The sequence below is a fragment of the Podarcis erhardii genome (assembly GCF_964252035.2).
Source record: "Podarcis erhardii genome assembly, chromosome: 7".
NCBI classification, from domain to species: Eukaryota; Metazoa; Chordata; class Lepidosauria; order Squamata; family Lacertidae; genus Podarcis; species Podarcis erhardii.
This window is the reverse complement of record NC_138511.1, coordinates 88,719,654-88,738,508: the sequence shown is the minus strand read 5'-3', so window position 1 is coordinate 88,738,508 and position 18,855 is coordinate 88,719,654. Positions and strand designations below refer to the sequence as shown.

At 50.6% G+C, this 18,855-nt stretch overlaps 1 protein-coding gene across 1 annotated transcript; it reads right to left on the bottom strand.

Moving 5' to 3' along the window:
- Window positions 1–848: 848 nt before the first annotated feature.
- On the bottom strand, window positions 849–17,394 carry RAB4B (RAB4B, member RAS oncogene family). The gene is made up of 8 exons (XM_081869734.1): window positions 17,225–17,394; window positions 13,006–13,086; window positions 11,949–12,063; window positions 11,213–11,275; window positions 10,005–10,159; window positions 8,458–8,553; window positions 4,381–4,534; window positions 849–3,107 (listed from the first exon to the last, which is right to left on the bottom strand). The coding sequence occupies exons 1-7, from the start codon at window positions 17,238–17,240 to the stop codon at window positions 4,419–4,421; spliced, it is 642 nt and encodes a 213-aa protein (XP_081725860.1). The 5' UTR covers window positions 17,241–17,394; the 3' UTR covers window positions 849–3,107; window positions 4,381–4,418.
- Window positions 17,395–18,855: the final 1,461 nt, after the last annotated feature.

The window sequence follows — 18,855 nt, the reverse complement described above, 5'->3', positions numbered from 1 at the left end:
AAAATAAAAATTATTATTATTATTATTATTATTATTATTATTATTATATATAATCTTCAGAATGTAACTAAATCTCTCACATTTCCTCTCTGATCAGAAGGAATGCAATGGGAGATGGGTGTCTAATCAGACTGGACTGGGGAGGCATGCCTGCTATGGGGGGGCGGGATGCTCCTCTCAGTGGTGCCTGCATCCCGTCACCATGGAAACCACTTCATTCTCTTCTCCCCTCCCCCCCCCCAAACAAACAAACAAACCTTCCCAGGAACTGCTGAGGCTCAGAGAAAACCAAGTCGTTTAAGTCAGGGAAAGTCTTGCCCACTCTTTCCTGGAGGTTTTAGGAAGGAGGCAGGAGAGCGTTCCCAAATTGAAGATGCTCTCTTATTCTTCAAGCTTTAACTTTGGGCTGTATCAACTCGATGGCCGGCTCCGTTGGCCTTTCGCCACCAGCCTACGCAAAGAGCTTAGAGCCGTGGCAGGAAAGCCGCTGTGCAAAATATCAGGATGCTCTGGGCTGTGGAGTGTGTGAGCCTGGCAAGGGCTGGAGGTGTGTAACTGGGAGTTTAATCCCTCCCAGACAACCTTGTCTCCTAAGATGCAGCCTTGGGTAGCTGCAGTTCTCAGTAATAATCATAGTAATATATTTATGCCCTACCCATCTGGCTGGGTTCTTAGGTTTTTGCCTGGCCACCCATGTTTCCTGCTTTTACTTTGTACATTGTGGGAATTCTTTGCTCCTTAACTCTGTCTGGCTCTTTTGCCACTTGGCTAGCAAATGCACACACACACAAACAAACACACGCATTCATGAATGAATGAATGAAAGAAAGGCACCACCAGTCTCCAACTTTGGAAAAAGAAAACAAAACGAAAGAACATTTTATGTAGGAGAAATCAAGTTTCACAGCCTTAAAACTGGAGGGAATGTTTGCAACTGGAGAGAGAGAGAGAAATCAACCAGCACATCTGGGCCATTAACTCTTTTTCGTAACCGTTGATTGATTAAAAAGAGCCCCTCCACTCCCAGCGCCCCCTTCCCTGCCCACCTCGGGGCAAATTGCGAGGGAGGGCTACCTGGAATCGGAGACAGAGCGAGAGAGTGTGTGTGGAAGCATTTGGGGATGGGGGCAGAAAGAGGACGGGACCCCCAGGAGGCAACGGGGCAGGGGCTCACCCCCCCCCCGACACAGAAGTAATAAATAACAGAGTTAAGCATTATTCCTTTTGTGGGCGGGTATTTTAAAAAGGCAAAAGAAAATTCTAACTAGTTCTCTCTCACTGGCACACCCTCCCCCCGCCCACCTTCTCCCCTGTTGGGAATTTTTTGAAGGAGTTGCTCAGCTGATGGAGGGGATGTGGAAAGGGGGGTGTATCTCAAAGCACCTCTGATACTCCAGCAACGGCTCCCCCAGCCATGTCAGGTATCTGTAAAGCAAGGCAAAGCAGAGGGAGGGGGGACGGAACTCCAGCCATGCTCAGAGGCAAGGCCTGTGCACGGGCCCCAGACCCGGCTCCCCTGTTATCATGCTGGGTTTGGCTTGGTTTGGTTGAAAGCTGGTCGCACTGGTGCCTGGGGGCTGCCATGACACTCAGAACACCCCAGGGTGTTAAGAGAAATCCAGAGAAAGATTCTCTGGAGCAGAGGAGAGGTGGGAAGTCATAAGAAAAGGTCTTTTGAGAAGGGATCCCCCTTGAAGACAAGACACTACAAAGGAGAGGGGATTGGGGTGGGGGGCGGAGATACCCGGCTCCTAGACCTTCTTGCAAAAGACAACAGACACCCGCCCAACCCAAAGCACTTTTTCCAGAGCCATTCCCACCTGAGACCCAGATGGGAAGTTCTGCTGGGTTGGAAAGTGGATTTATTTCTGCAGGAAGGGGGCTCTACTGGAGGGGTGACCCAAATAACTCAAGAGTCAAAGCAGGGAGGGCTGCTAGAGAGGAATGGGGCTCGCCTTAAGCTCCCGGGCCAGAAAATCTCGCAAGCATTTCGCAGCGGGGCCTGGTCACCGGTTTTGAAGCACGGGAGCCTCTGGCGACACTCTCAGGCGACAACCCAGCAGCAAGGGGAAGGGGCGCACGCACGCACGCGCACACACACACACACACACGACCGGCCTCCCATCGCAGCGGGGTGGGGGGCACGTTCATGAACACATAAGCTATGGCTCATTCTCTGCAGATGTGGACTCTTCGCTCAGACCGACGGAGGGCGTCGGGCGGAGAGAGCGACACTTGTGCAAAACACACACACAAACACACATCCCCAAGGAAGGACATTTCTCACACGCAAAGTGATGGGGACACAGGAGTTGTGCAGTCAAGCCTGCCCGCCCCCTTGCCCCGGAGGGAGGAGAGCAGGCGAGGGGAGGGCCTGCAAAGGAATCCATGGCTTTGGGAGAAACAGAAGGCGCCCCTTCCAACGGGCACAAAGCAGCGAGAGGAATACACACTCACGCACGTGCAAATTCTAGATGGGTCCCACCTCGAAATGGGAGCCCTATAGAGGAAGAGGGTCTGTCTGGGTTGGCTCCCCAGGCAGAATATTCCTATGAGGGAATCGCAGAGGGGGCGGCCCCCGCTCTGCCCTGTCAAAACGCCTCCAGCCGGGCCAAATTCTCCTCAAAAGGGTGGAGGGGGTTAAGATTCGCTTGAAGGGAGAGGGAGGTGATTGGGGGAAAGGCAAGTTAAATATCTCCATAGTGACACCAACACTCCCCTTCTCAGACTCTTTTGTGGATCTCCTCCTCCTGCCTCCTGTCGCCGCTGCCAGCACAGAGCCCACTGACCTCAAAGCCACCAAGAGTCAGAGGGTGGCCAGGAGGAGTGAGGGGCACTCGGCCGGTGCCAGGGAGAAGCAACCGACCGGTGCCAGTGTCTCCTCCTGTACGTTGCCCGCCTGGCAGCGGAGCTCCTGCAAAGCTTCTTTCCAGAGAGGGAGACGAGGAGGAAGGAGGAAACGGCAGCAGCGCAGAGACGGAGGGCGAAGGCTTGGGAGAGCGAGGAGGCCAACGGGGCAGGTTGTCCCAGGGAGAAGAAGAGGCGGCGGCAACGGTGGCGGCAGTGCTTTGTACGGCCCTGGGTCCAAAGCAGGCAGAGTCCCAGCACTGAGAGACAAGAAAGGAGGGGAGGGAAGAAGAAGCAGCTCAAGGAACGGCAGCTGCCAGGAAGGCAACTCCTCTTCCCGTGATTCACTCCAGGGCCTGGCTGCTAAGTCGCCTGCTTCAGTTTCCTCTCTGCAGGTAACAGGTGCCTCGTTAACATAGTTAATACCTGGAGGAGCGTCTCCACCCCCATCGTTTTGCCCGGACACTGAGGTCCAGCTCCGAGGGCCTTCTGGCAGTTCCCTCGCTGCGAGAAGCCAAGTTACAGGGAACCAGACAGAGGGCCTTCTCGGGGGTGGCGCCCGCCCTGTGGAATGCCCTCCCACCAGATGTCAAAGAGATAAACAACTACCAAACTTTTAGAAGACATCTGAAGGCAGCCCTCTTTAGGGAAGCTTTTAATGTTTAATAGGTTATTGTATTTTAGTGTTTTGTTGGAAGCCGCCCAGAGTGGCTGGGGAAACCCAGCCAGATAGGCAGGGCATAAATAATAAATTATTATTATTATTATTATTATTATTATTATTATTATTATTATTATATAGGGACACGAGAAGAGCCCCGCTGGATCAGGCCAAAGGGGCGCCACGTAGTCTAGCGTCCTGCTCTCACTGTGGCCAAAGACCCCCAAGAGCCTAGGAATGGCGATAGACTGCCTCTGGGCCTGGAGGTTCCACAAGGACCAAACAAGAGTCAGAATGCAAGATCAGGCCAGTGGCCCATCTAGTCCGGCATCCAGTTCTCAGAGAGGCTAACCAGATGCCCCCAATCCCGCAAGCAGGATCCGAGCACAAGCGGCCTCTCCCTTCTCTTGCGGTTTCCATCTCCTGGCATTCAGAAGCATAGCTACCTCCAACTATGGAGGAACAGCAGAGCCATCAATTGCCCTCTCCTCCTACAGGAACTTGCCTCCTCTTTTTAAGCCATCGAGGTAAGCTGACCTTTATTTCCTCCTGTGGGAGCGAGTTCCACAGTTCAGCGATGAACCGCGTGAATGACAACTTTTATCGGTCCTGAACCTTCCCGCATTCGCTTTCATCCGATGTCCATGAGTGGCAGGGAGAAAGACTTTTCTGTCTGCCTTCCCCAGGCCATGAACAATTGCGGAGAAGCAGGGACATCGGCGGGAGGGGCTCCCCATATCCTACCCCGACCTTAAGGGTCCAGGCCCAATTCTGCCACCCTTGCGCTCAGCTCCAGAGCCTTCCCCCCCCCCCACCCTGGACAGGAGCCTCTGCAGTGGAGCTTCCTCCACAGCCGCCCCCCCCCAGCTGACCTTGCAAGGCAGTTTCCAGGCATGCTCTGGCGCCGGCTCTAACAGTTGCATTGCTGCCGGGTCTGTGTTTGGGTCCCTCGCGGCTGCCGCAGCTGTCGCAGGGAGGCGTCCCCGTACTGGATGCCGGAGCCCATCCTCTCCGGGTCAAGTTCACCTGGTGGGGAGGGGAGAAAAAGGCAAGAGTCACCGGGGCAATTCGGGGGCAGGTTGTAGCGACTGCCCTTCCGCAGCCAGACCATTCCTGATTCCCAAGCGCTTCTCCCCAGCCTTCCCCAGACAATGCTTTTTTGCACTTCCAGAGCAGGCAGGAAGCTGAAGGACGGGCTTCTCTCCGAACTGAAAGGCTGCCCACCAAAGGCCCTGGCTGCCCGGCAAAGACGGGAGAAAGGAAAGCCAGGCATGCCCAGTCTGTGCCGTGGCTGGCAAACAGAATCCAAGCCCTGGGCTCTGCAGGGCCACTCCTGAAGCTCAAAAAAACCCCAAAAGTCTGTTGGGATATTCCGTTCCACCTTAAGGAACAGGCACGATTGTTGTGTGTCACATGCCTGTTTACACTCCAGCACAGCTTGCTGGGAACTTCCATTTGTGTATAGCTTTTGCTTTAGCCGTTTTGCTTTGGACACGAAGGAGAGCAGACATGTTTCCTTTTTCCCCGATGTACGCTGAATAAACTGCTTGTAAATACAGTGGTGCCTCGCAAGACGAAATTAATCCGTTCCGTGATTCTCTTCGTCTAGCGGTTTTTTCGTCTTGCGAAGCAAGCCCATTGACAGCTTAGCGGATTAGCGCTATTAGCGGTCTAGCGGCTTTTAGCGATCAGCTGAGAAGCGGCTTATCAGCGGAACAGCTGATAAGCGGCTTAGCGCTTAGGGAAAGGGTGGAAAAAAGCAGGGGGGAAACGCGGGAACTCGCAAGATTTTTTCGTCTTGCGAAGCAACCCCATAGAGAAATTCGTTTAGCGAAGTGCCTCCAAAAACGGAAAACCCTTTCGTCTAGCGGGTTTTTCGTCTTGCGAGGTGTTCGTCTTGCGGGGCACCACTGTATGCCCACACAGCCTCTCTTGACACTTCTGAAGGTCAAGTCACAGATTCATGCTGCACAGAGGACTGGAGTTTGCCCGGCACACCGGCCAGTGGGCTGGTGTCAGCTGGGGGGCCTGCCAATTGCCCCCATTTCCTTGGTTGCGTGCCAACAAAGTCTGCTTTAGTAAAGAGGCGATTCCTGCAATCCAGGGGGCTGGACTAGATGACCCCTGGGGTCCCTTCCAATGCTCCCATTCTCTGATTCTAAGCAGCCTGGAAGCCCTGCAGCGGAGCTTCCAGTCTGACAGAGTTCGGTCCTGATAAAACTCCTCCTACGGCATCACCGGTTCTCGGCTCTCTGTGCCTCAAGGAAGAAGCACTTTCCATGTCTGTGTTGGGCAGGATTCCTGCACACTCAGCCAGAGAGCCAGCATGGTGTGGTGGTTAAGAGCGGCGGACTCGTAATCTGGGGAACCGGGTTCGCTTCCCCGCTCCTCCACATGCAGCTGCTGGGTGACCTTGGGCTAGTCACACTTCTCTGAGGTCTCTCGGCCCCACTCACCTCACAGGGTGTTTGTTGTGGGGGAGGAAGGGAAAGGAGAAGGTTAGCCGCTTTGAGACTCCTTAAAGGGAGTGAAAGGCGGGATATCAAATCCAAACTCCTCCTCCTCTTCTTCGGCAGCACAGGCAGAGAGAGGCCAGCCTTCTCTGCACCTTCTGGCACCCAACTCTCCCTGCAGCTGCAGGAGAAGACCTGTAAAGAGCGACCGAGCAGTCCTCCTGCCCCTCCTCTCGAAGGAATCCCCAACTATGCACTTGTGGGGACCCTGAAAGGCAGCCTGGAAGCATCAGGCCCCCAGCCCCATCTCCAGGGGCCCCCTTATGAATACAAGCTACAGTGGCGCTCTAACGCCGCCCTTGATGTTCCATCCAAGGTGAACCCCAGTGAAATTCTTTTGCATCTATGGCAGATCTTGCAAGAAATTAGTGCCAACGTAGCAGGGAAAGGGATTTTGGACATTCCGTCAGATAGCTGGAATTGAATTTGGCATGCAGGTCTGCAAACAAACAGCTAGGACAACCCTAAAATTTGGAGCCTAACATGGTGCCTAAATGTCTTAACTGGATATATGAAACAGTAAAGCCTTGCCGGAGGTGTGAAGTGGCAAATTCTGAGCTACAACGTACATTCTGGATGCGTCCCCAAAATCAGGAAATTCTGGGAAGATGTAGCAGTGGAAATGGAAGCAATAACTGGCTATGCTCTACATGGATGCTTGAATTTTCCTATTTCAGTATATTAAAGGAACTGTGCAGGAAGAGGACAGGGAATTAACCCAAGGTCTGTCAGAATTATTATTTGACAGAATTGGGGAGGATATGTCAACACCAGCCATGAGAGAACAGGGGAACTAAAATCTGGGACACAGCATGCACTGTGAAGCTCACACAGATGGTGAGAAGCAGAGAGGGCAGGAAAAAAGATGATTTCTTAATTAAGAAATGGAGCCTTTTCATGATGCACTGAAGAATTTGTGTTTCTTAGAACCTTGCAATATTAATTTATTGTGTTCAATTTTGGTAGAGGAATTCTGTCCTATATGTTTAGCTCTCGATAGAGATGCCTTTCTGTTAAAGCAAGGAATGGGGGGGGGGGGGGCGCAGTTAAACGACTTCCTCAAAACCCCAAGTCCCCACCACAGCCTCTAACTAAGGCCAGGATAATGACCATTGACACAGGCACCATACATGGGTTTGCTGAGGCCAGGTGTTCCCAAAATCCATCCTCGGGAAGGGTGAAGGGCAAGGGTATGCATAGTTTTATTGTTCTCTGGGTGGCGGGTACTTAAGAGTAAAACTTAAAGGTAAAGGGACCCCTGACCATTAGGTCCAGTCGTGGCAGACTCTGGGGTTGCGGCGCTCATCTCGCTTTACTGGCCGAGGGAGCAGGCGTACAGCTTCCAGGTCATGTGGCCTCCATGACTAAGCCGCTTCTGGCGAACCAGAGCAGCGCACGGAAACACCCTTTACCTTCCCGCCAGAGCAGTACCTATTTATCTACTTGTACTTTGACGTGCTTTCGAACTGCTAGGTTGGCAGGAGCAGGGACCGAGCAACGGGAGCTCACCCCGTCGCGGGGATTCGAACCGCCGACCTTCTGCTTGGCAAGCCCTAGGCTCTGTGGTTTAGACCACAGCGCCACCCGCGCCCCTTACGGTGCCTGGGACTAAAACTGATAAGCGGAGCAAGTTGATGAACTTGGGTAACCTCAGTATCCCCCTCCCTCTTTGCGACATGTTGATGATATATCAGTGATGTATCAATGCTGATTCTGGAAAGGTCTTAAAAGAGCTTGTAACCTATGTTCGGGGTTCTTACTCTGTGTGGGAACCTGCTGCACAACAATAAAGATGGTGGTCTACTGACTGCTGTTTTGCTTCAAATTACTCGGCTGGAACTTCCTTCTTTTGCAAACCACGTAAGACCTGCGGGGTACTTGCCCCTCGATGAGCAGGCCTGTTGAGTAGGCTCTCACCCTAGAATTTTTGCGTAACACTTTCTATTTTTCTTTTATGTGACATTGGCTATCGTACTTTGTTATGTCACATAGAGGAGGGAGAAAGGTTGTTTTCTGCTGCTCCAGAGAAGCGGACACGGAGCAATGGTTCCAAAATACAAGAAAAAAGATTCCACCTAAACATTAGGAGGAACTTCCTGACAGTGAGAGCTGTTCGAGAGTGGAATTTGCTGCCAAGGAGTGTGGTGGAGTCTCCTTCTTTGGAGGTCTTTAAGCAGAGGCTTGACAACCATATGTCAGGAGTGCTCTGATGGTGTTTCCTGCTTGGCAGGGGGTTGGACTCGATGGCCCTTGTGGTCTCTTCCAGCTCTATGATTCTATGATTCTATGTTATAAATAAAATACACACTAATAATAATTTTAAAAATAACCGAAGGGAGAGAGAGAGAAAATGAACCCCTTGGAAGTCACGGCCATTTTCACCCAACGTTCATTTTCATTTGGAGTCGGGCAGGGAAAGGAAATCAGCCCAGGTACCTGATTCAATTTTGTTCAGTATGGTCCTTGCACATTTCAAGAAAGCTTCCTCCACATTCTCCCCGGTCAAGGCGCTGGTCTCGAGAAACATTAACTCTGCCAGGTTAAAGAAAAACAGACACAGGATAAAGATTATAAATTTGGCCCAGCCTTGGAAGATGAAGCAAAGAGGGTGTGAGGAAGCAGCCCCTCCTCCTCCCAAATCCGAGGGGAGGGGGGCATTTCCCAGGGAGAATGAGAGCAAAAAAACAGGGCTTTTTAAAAAAAAAACTGCATTAAAAACTCCAGGTCTCCCGGACTCAAGTCTTCCCCCACCCTCTGCCTCCATGTCTCAAGAGTTAGCCACTGCAGAAGGAGTCACAAAATGCCGTTACTCATTAACAAGCTGAGAGGGCGCAGGAATCTAGGCTGAGCTGCCTTCTGCAAGCCCAAAGCCACCCTGCGGCGGCACTTCAGCAGCCCCTTGCCAGGCACAGCTCAGCCGTCCTTGGTGGTGCCACCACAAAGGCGGCACAGGAAGGAAGCACAGCAGCAGCACCTCAGCAAGGTACGCCCTGATCAAGCAGCTGCAACAGCCAACTGCAGGTGAGGAGGGGAAGGTGAGGAGGGGAAGGGGAGGAAGGGAAGGAGCTAAGAGCAAGAGAAGAGTCCGCTGGATCAGGCTAATGGCTCACCTGGTCCGGCACCCTGCTCTCACGGTGGCCAAATATCCCTAAAGAATCCAGATAGACTACCTCTGGACCTGGAGGTTCCATAAGAACCGAACAAGAGCCTGGCTGCTGTATCGGGCCAAGGGCTCATCTAGTCCGGCATCCTTTTCTCGCACTGACGTAATAATACGATAGGATACTCTTTATTGTCATTGTCCCATACAGAACGAAATTGAAAAAAGAAATCTACATAAGACATTCAAAACCAACAAGCCTGCTATCCCAGCTATCCCAACCTGGTTAGCTCCCTATAAACTCTTGATACCCCATTTTTAAAATACAATATACCCCCATAGAGACTCCTTTTACTGTGTTTAAAACCAAAATCGCATTTGGGTAGAAACTGTTTCTCAGGCGGCTAGTCCTAGTCTTTATAACCCTGGACCTTTTCCCAGAAGGCAGAAGCTGAAAGACATCATTTCTGGGGTGTGCACTATCCTGCGCTATCTCTGCAGCTTTCTTACAGCACCTGGAAGCGTAGATTTGATCCAAGGTGGGAAGAGTGCACCCAATTATTCTCTCTGCAGTCTTTACAACCCTGGACAGCATTGTTTTTTCCCTGACCGTGCAGCCCCCAAACCACACACATAGACCATAGGTTAATAGTACAATTGGAAAATGCCATTAGCAGGTCCTTTGAGAGACTGTTCCAATGGGAAGCCCGCAATCAGGATTCGAACACAAGCCCTCTTCCTGCAGTTTCCAGAAACTGGGATTCAGAAGCATGGCTGCCTCTGCCCACGGAGGACAGAGCAGAGGCATCGGCAGGCTTCTCCCTCCATGGGTGTGTTGATTATGCCCTTCCCCAGCAAACCCCCCCCCCCTTGCATATGTTACCGTTCTCCTGAGCAAAACGAGATGCTTCCAGAAAAGTGACTTCCCGGTCGGCATCCAGGTCCTTCTTATTGCCGCAGAGAATAATGACTATGTTGGGGCTGGCCAGAGTCCGGGCGTCCGTCAGCCAGTTGGTCAAGGCATTGTACGTCTCTCTGCTGCAATACGGGACCAAAATTTGGGGGGGGGGGAGAGACAGGAGTGCACCCATCAGGCAGGCAGAAGGAAAAAGAGAATGCCGAGTGGTTAGTGCATCAGACTAGGGCCTGTAAGACAGAGCTATTCCACCTGGCTTCCAATTTGAACTTAGCCTGATCTTTTATTCCCCTTCCTTCCCTCCCTCTCCCCTTTTTATGCAGATTACCCACCCTGGGATCCCACCTCCCCTGGCCTCCTCACTGGCCCAAGTAGGACTAATTCAGCTAGCTAGCCCTGGTGGTCATCTAATGTTTATTGGATGGATTTCCCCCCTAAATTGATTTTTGGATTCTGAATTTATTTTTATTCTCGTTTTATACTGTATTTTATGTTTGGGGTTTTTTGTTGCATCAATTAAGTGTTTTAAATTTGTTGTTAGCCGCCCTGAGCCAGGTTTTCTGAACTGGGAAGGGCGGGGTATAAATAAAAAGTTGTTGTTGTTGTTGTTATACGGGGGGAGACCGTGGGCCAGCCACTGCTGCTCTCAGCATCTCCTACCAATGCATAGGGTTGCTCTGGGGATTAAATGAGGACTAGGACCTAGGAGAGGGACACGGGTGGCGCTGTGGGTTAAACCACAGAGCCTAGGGCTTGCCAATCAGAAAGTCAGCAGTTCGAATCCCTGCAATGGGGTGAGCTCCCGTTGCTACCGGTCCCTGCTCCTACCAACCTAGCAGTTCAAAAGCACTTCAAAGTGCAAGTAGATAAATAGGCACCGCTCCAGCGGGAAGGTAAACAGTGTTTCCTTGCGCTGCTCTGGTTCGCCAGAAGTGGCTTAGTCCTGCTGGCCTCATGACCCGGAAGCTGTATGCCGGCTCCCTCAACCAATAAAGCGAGATGAGCGCCGCAACCCCAGAGTCGGTCATGACTGGACCTAATGGTCAGGGCTCCCTTTACCTTTACCTAGGAGCTGGGAGAGACCAGGGTTCGAATCCCCACTCAGCTGTGGAACTCCCTGAATGGCTGCAGAGGGTGGGGGGCAGTCAGGAAGGAAGGCCACTGCAGAGACATACCTGGTGATGTCGTAGACCAGGAGCGCCCCGGCTGCACCCCGATAATAGCTTCTCGTTACCGACCTAGAGAGAAAGCAGTTGAAGGTTTCAGATGGGGCTGAAAAGCGACAGGATGCAGACACACGCTTTTTAGGCAGTGATGCTGTAGGGACTTCCAGGGGGGCAAGGAGGAGCTTGCTTCTGAGGAAAAACGCACAGGGCTGTGCCGATAGAAGCCCACAGAAGCCCCCTCTCAAGACATAGGGGCTCCCCCTGCCCACTGCTCATCCATACAGGTCTTGAGCTTCTATTCAAAGCGAGTGGGCTTTGTATCCTGCACTCAGGGTTCGCCAGCTGCAGCCCCTTTTGACAAAGGTGGCTTGACTCCTGGACACCTTGCTCCAGCAACTTGCAGGCTGGATCACTGCAGAGCACTCTATATGGGGCTGCCCTTGAAGACTACAAAACTTCAGCAGGTCCAAAATGCAACGGGCAGGTGTTTTTTTGCGTTTTAATATTTTGTTGGAAGCTGCCCAGAGTGGCTGGAGCAACCCAGTCAGATGGGTGGTATATAAATAAAAAAATCATTACTATTACTATTAGCAGTGTAGCAAAGAGAGTAATACCACCAGTCTTTGGCAGACTGGTGATCATGCAGCTTCATGAGCAATGGGACTGAAAATCCTGCGATGCACACTTGGGTGAGTATTTCAAATAAATTCCCAGAAATATGGACACGGAGGATCCTGCTCCTTACCTAAAGCGCTCTTGCCCAGCCGTGTCCCAGATCTGGAGCTTGACCGTTTTGCCACCAACGTTCACAACCTTTGATCCAAATTCCACCCCTATTGTGTGGTTGGAATCCTGCTTGACTGTAAAAGTGCAGAGAGAAGGGGGGGGGCGGAATGAGCAACGGGCAGGAAGGCTCAGCCACAGGAAGACCTAAGAACTTCATAAAACTTCTAGCGTGTCATGTAAAACACTGCAATTCAGATTTTACCTGTCCCCAAACCCTGGAGAGAACAGTGCATGCCTTTCCTCTTTCAGCTGAACAGATTTGGGGCAGAGGGGACAGCCGAAAAGGCAGCTCAAGTGGTCAGGGTGAAGGAAAATAGAGATGTCAGATTCAGGTGCAGGGCACAAGGCTGGCAATGGGAGGAAAGAGGCCTCTAGGTTGCTCCTCTGCAGCCTTTTGCAACACAGGAAGGAAATGGCGGAGATCTTTACCTTCCATCTCTGACTCACTCTCTTCACATCTTTTAGGCAGCCTTAAGTGCTCGGCAGCTACAAACAGCCTTGTCAACATGACGTTTTTCATCTCTGTGCATGGCCTTGCATCAATCTGCCTTGTGCTCCAATAAAATGCAGGGCAATAATAAAAAAAAAACAGAGTGGTGTTTTTCTGAGAAGATTTACAGCCACCATCTCCTGTTATTCAGGCACTTTCTATCATATCCTTTAAAAATCTCATTACCGGTTGCTAGAAATGGCAGGAGGGGAGAGGGCTGCTCTTGTCCTGCTCGGATCCTGCCTGCTGGTTCCCAAAAGAGGCATCTGGTTGGTCCCTGTGAGAAGAGGAGGCTGGACAAGATGAGCCATTAACCTGACCTAGAAGGTTCTTTTTATTTTCTCATGTGTTATTCCAGTGTGCATTTCTAACCCGATCTAGAGAGCTAGCTTTCTTGTTTCTGTCATTTTAATTTGGCTTTTAAAGTTGTTTTTGTTATACTGGCTTTTTGTTTCCAACTCCTTGCAAACTGGCACACGCCTAGAAAGGTGGAATGCAAAGGCGGCAACACACAAAATAAACTTACATTTGTTCTCTATGAACTGGTGGAGGAGGCAAGACTTCCCTGTTCCGGCACTTCCGATCACCAGGAATTTGAAGAGGAAATCTGGAAGGAGAACAAGAGAAAGTGAGAGTGGCCTGGCAATAACAGGCTCAAAAATGAATGTAGGTTGGGAGAGACCTGGCCAGGAGGCTTAGGAGACTAGTGGTGTCCCTGCACTAGCAAAGAAGACCAAGGTAGTTGGTAGACAAAATGGCAGGACACCAAACCTCCTCCTCTCACACAACAGCAGAGGCATCCCACATCCAGTGATACACAGACCATCGCATGGTAGCCACAAAAGCAGTCAGGAATTCACAGGCCCCATTTGTGAGGTCAGGAGTCTATTTTGTCTCACTCTGCAACCACTTGACTTCACAGTCACTCCCAGGAAAAATCAACACCATCGCTGCTTAAGATAAGAGCTGCTAGCCCCAGCCCAAGATTAACTCTCCCCTTTTGCCTTCCTCCTCTGTTTACTAGGGAAATATTTTGGGAGCTGATGTTGCACAGCTGTCCGCGGTGAGGCAGCAGCGAGAATAGAAGAAAAGGTTGTCCTCTCCAGCTGGGCTGCAAAGAACATTCAGCTCCATCTGACAGGCATGCCTGAGAAGAGAGTGGCAGAACTCAACATTTCTTGCAGAGAGTGAATTACATTTTTCCTTTCAATGGTCCTCAGCCAATGTCTTTATACGCCTCCTCTGCATCCAACCCCCTTCTTGCACCGTGGGCACCACAGTCCTCTTACACTCGTGAACGCCAGCAGCTGTGACTTGGGGCGTTCTTGCTGAAAAAAGCAGGACATACTTGGAAGCACTGAAGAACTCCTGCCCTGTTTTTGCTGTGGGAGTACTGACACAGCTGCAGCTCTGCAATCTGAAGGGGCTCAGAATTCTTGCTCCAAGTTCCATATCAAGACGGGCCCAGTTTCTGAAGCTCCTATCAACTACATCGTATTTCCATTCGCGCACCAGTCCCTGAAGGATTAAGAAGCGGCGCTCTGGGACAGCTTTCGCAAGCAGCAATTAAGTTATTTGTCATTCCGGCACCTGCGCAATTCGAACACCCTGCCCCACATCATGCAGAGGCAGCGATTACGAACATCTGTGCACACTTATAGATGCCACACCTACTGTTTCCCACCCAGACACCAGGCAAGGGGGCTCAGGTCTGAAAAGGCAAACACAGCAAACAGCATTTTCACAGCTGGGTCTTCAGGTACTGCATTAGCCAGGGCAGAAACCCCCCATGAATGGGGAGGGAGGGACCCCCTCCTACACATTTAAAAGGACTGTTTTGTACAGCCCTCAACTGGGTTTTATTTGTTCGTTTAAGGGTTACAACACTAAGAGGTATTTTTAGCACTGGCTTCCCAAGGAAGGTTTTGGAAGCCTCACAGACAGTTATGAATTACAGCTATTATTTATCTGTGTAGCCAAAGCCATCACAAAACAAAATACATAAAACAGAATAAAATACGTTATACAGGTAAAATAATTATTAAAAGCACACATTTGGTCAGATAAGAGTCTGCTCCCTTGAAGATGCAGGAATCGCAGCTAAAGAATCCCCAACAGGTGGCCATTTAGAAACTTCCAATGAAGGAGAATCCGCCACAGCCACCGTCCGAGGGAGACTGTTCCACTCTCCTGCCGTCAAACACTGAATTAGTCAGGTCAGAAACTGTCATGAGTTAGTGTTTAATTGACACATAATACCCAGTTCTTGGCCAGGCCATACATTCCTGCAGCATTCCCAGTTTCAGCCATGCACTGACCACTTTTGCAAAAAATAAAATAAACTATTTACTTTGAAGAGCCAGGTGGGCAGATAACCCTATTGTCTGTCATGGGGCATTTATGCTGCTGGAGGATCTTGCTCACCTGCCATGCAGGTAGTAAGGGTATCATAATTAGGGCTGTGATGTGGGCTGCCACTGCTTTTTTCCTCAACATGGTTTTGTTGTTTTTTTCCAGGATGTGCTACTTCTGTGGGCTAATTTTACACGAAAACACGCAGGGAAGAAAAGGGACCTAAGCCTCCTTAATGGAACATAATGAAGGTCATTACTGGGGAGGTGAAGGATTTCAAATAGGAAAAGGGCATAATTACACCCTCAGCCACCTCTTCCCGCTTCCCTCAATTTAGGAGCGCAGGGGAGGCGAGGAGAGACAAATGTGCTCCGACCCGCCCAGCCGGCGTCACTTGGAGTTCTGTTCACAACAGAGTCATGTTCTGAGAACAGGAAAACAAAGACAGGTAGCGATTCTGCTGAGCTGCAATACAAAAAAAAAAATACGTTTGCTTTTTTATAGGTGGGGGAAAGGGAATCGTAGAGTCAGAAGAAGCACCCAAAGGTCATCCAGTCCAACCCCTGCAATGCTGGTCCAACCTCTGCTTTAAAATCTCCAAGGAAGGCGAGTCCACCACCTCCCAAAGGTGTCCATTCCTCCGTTGAACGGCTCCCACTCTCAGGAAGTTCTTCCTAATGTTGAGTCGCAATCTTCTTTCTTGTAACTTGAATCCATAGGTTCGGATCCTATAAAGCAGCAGAGAGCAAGCTTGCTCCTTCTTCCACGTAAAGGGAGTCTTGCTCAGGTTTGTTTCTTGGCTGTGACCCAGCCCCTCTTCTGGGTGCAAGACACTGGGCGACCTTCTTTGAAGAGGGTGGGAGGGAGGTGCAAAGGGAATCAATTTGGGGTGGCAGGTATGAAAAATGCAAAATTATCCTGCCAGGTTGACAAGGGAATCGGATGCAAGAATCTCTAAGCCAGCCTTAGGAAAACACAGGAAACTGCCTTGAACCGAGTCAGGCTCATTGGTCCATGGAGCTCAGTATGAGTATGAGTTTGAATTTGATATCCCGCTTTATCACTACCCGAAGGAGTCTCAAAGCAGCTAACATTCTGCTTTCACTTCCTGCCCCACAACAAACACTCTGTGAGGTGAGTGGGGCTGAGAGACTTCAAAGAAGTGTGACTGGCCCAAGGTCACCCAGCAGCTGCATGTGGAGGAGAGGGGAAGCGAACCCAGTTCCCCAGATTACGAGTCCACCGCTCTTAACCACTACACCACACTGGCTTTCTATTGTCTACACTGACTGGCAGCAGTGGCTCTCCAGCACTACAGGCAGGGAGTCCCTCTCAGGATTGAACCCAGGACCTTCTGCATGCAAAGCAGCTGTTCTGTACCACTGAGCTATGGCCCTTCATCGCCTACCTCAACCTGGCACCCTCCTTGATGCTTCACCCTATAACCCCCGTCAGCTCAGGCCACAACAGCTGTTGGCACCCACAACATCTGGCGGGCACCTGGGCCATGCAAGGCTGCCCTTGGACCTTGTTTCTCCTGCCCCCTTGAATAGCCTCCCCCAGAAGACCAAAGCCAAGCACTGCCAACAGTCTGCTTTAACCCCCAACATGCCCAAGATAAGCCCACCCCCCCAAATATTATTATTTATTGAATTCATATACCGCCCTCCGCCCAAAGCCCACAGAGCATTTTAGACTATGGAAATGCAAAACGTGTAACATTCATCTTATTTTTAAAAAAACACAATACCTGGTAGAGATCCCAACAACTGCTCCAGCAATAAAAATAATAATTTATTAGGTGCGTTTGCCTCTCTTTAACCACGGGGCGGTTCTCAGCACAGGAACACAAAAGACATCGCAAAAGAAACAAAACTAAACCAATGACACCCACCTCGCCTTATCCCTAAGCTCAGAAGGACCCCCTCCCTCACAGAAAAAGCTCCCTTCCGCAGAAGGGAGGCCAAGACACCCCCCCCAAAAAAAACCACACCACCCTCCGCCCCTGCTGCACCCAAGACACCCCCCTCCCCATTAAAAACACGCCCAGGGGGCAAGCAGCGCCCTCCCCCACCCCATAAAAAGCCCTTTTGGTAGCACACGAGTGGGGGCTTCTCCACACACCCACACACACCCCATCCTCACCACCAGACCCCACCCCCCCCCACCCCAAAAAACCCATCACAATCTAAGTGATGATTTAAATATACTTATTTAGGGAAATGACAATGGGGACAATATCCGCCTTACACCCCCCCACTCCCAACTTCTCCCCCCCCTCAGCCCCCCCCCGGTCCTGCTGCCCCCTCAAGCCCCCTCCTTTGAACCCCCCCCCACCTATTCAGGAAAGACCCCCCCCCCGACCCTCTTTCCTCTCTCCCTCGCCTCTTTACCGTAGGTCTCGGACATGGCTGGGCCGGCGGGGAGCTGAGGGGGAGGCGGCCCCTCCTCTCCTCCTTCCTCTCCTCTTCCTCCTCCGCCGCCTTCTTCCTCCTCCTCCTCTTCTTCTTCTTCTTCTTCCTCTCCTTCTTCCTGCCCGGAGCCTGGAAAGCGCTTCGTGCAATATGGCGGCGCCCAGCCGCTTCCGGGTTGTCGCGCTCTTAGAGCGTCTCCCTCCTCCGGCGGAGCTTTATAGCGTCACGCAGCAACCGCGGGCGTCGACGGCGCAAGCGAGCTCCGTCCGAGCCACGCCCCTCCTCTCCCCTTTCCCGCGCGCGCGCGCGGCTGGAGCGAGAGCGCCCCCTGGCGCCGCGGTGACTGAAGTGCAGTCCTGGGCGGATGGATGAATGAATGGCTTTTATTCTCACCGTTGCATTTTGCAATGTGTTATTGCAATGTGTTATAAAAGCGGGCGGAACCGTGATGACGACGGACAAAGTTTAAAATGTGGAAAACAAGAAAATATGTTTAAAGCAGATTGGAAAACGTTTATTGAATATATGGGGGGGATTGTGTACATTTGAAAACGCCGGCAGCATTAAGATAAATTCAACAGTGTGTATAAGTTTTGATGGGTGTAATAATGGAATAATGAATGGTTTGGTTTATATATAATATGAGGGGATTTATGTTATGCAAAATGAACCATGGAAAGAAAAGAAGGGAAGTAATTGATATTTTAAGGTTGTTTAAATGAATATTCTAAATTGTAAAACAGAAGTGTGTGTGTGTGTGTGTGTGTGTGTGTGTGTGTGTGTGTGTGTTGTAAACAAAAATCTGCCCTTTTTTCCCTTATGGGGTATCCAAGAGCCCATATAGAGTCCTTACGTAGGTTCCCTGCTGGTAGGAGAAAATAACAGGCTAACCAGAGAATATTGAGAAGCAAAGCAGCTAGTAAGCCTGATCTTTATTGATCTATTGCAATTCCTATCACATGTGTGTAAAACTGTTACGGATGGAAAACAAAACCTATAAAATAAAATGAGTGCAGCTTCAGGTTGGTTCAAGTAACAAAGTCCAAATAAAAGAATATTGGCATTTTCCACAATGGTTAATTGATGTCTGTGTTTTTCTCATAAATATATGCTTATATATGGTTTGCTATTCTGTTATTTTTATTACTGCAAACCACATTGAGCTATATTCATATTATTGACATAGCAAAATATAAGTAATAGAATTGCAGAATTGCAAATCTGTTCCAACCTCCAGAACTCTTGGCTCCCTCCTCTGTCCCTCATAGAAGACCCTTTTACCATCCTGATTTCTCTCCTCTGCTCTCCTTCCAGCTGCCCAGGGGGGTCCTGCTTAGACTTTGACACCCAGAACGGCACCCAGGACTCCAGGGTCAGAAGTTACAAATTCTTGGTGAGAAGCCAGTGTCAACTTCCCGGAGCTACTGGCCTGGCTGGAAGCCACAGGAGAGCGAAACGGCCGGCCTCAGTCTGCTTCACAAACACAAATCTGTTTTCAATTTACCAGTAAATATTCATCCGTTCCTCTTTAAGTCATGCAGGAAGGACGATAGCTCTGCGGCTGAAGATCTGCCTTGCGTGTAGAAGTTCTCAACTTCCGTCCCTTTAGG

Bases quoted from the DNA above. Each gene is read 5' to 3' on its own strand.
- RAB4B (XM_081869734.1), bottom strand. The intron at 11,276-11,948 runs GTAAGGAGCAGG...CTTTCTCTCTAG, and splicing joins GCTGGGCAAGAGCGCTTTAG to GTCGGTAACGAGAAGCTATT. The intron at 10,160-11,212 runs GTATGTCTCTGC...CCCGTATTGCAG, and splicing joins CTGGTCTACGACATCACCAG to CAGAGAGACGTACAATGCCT.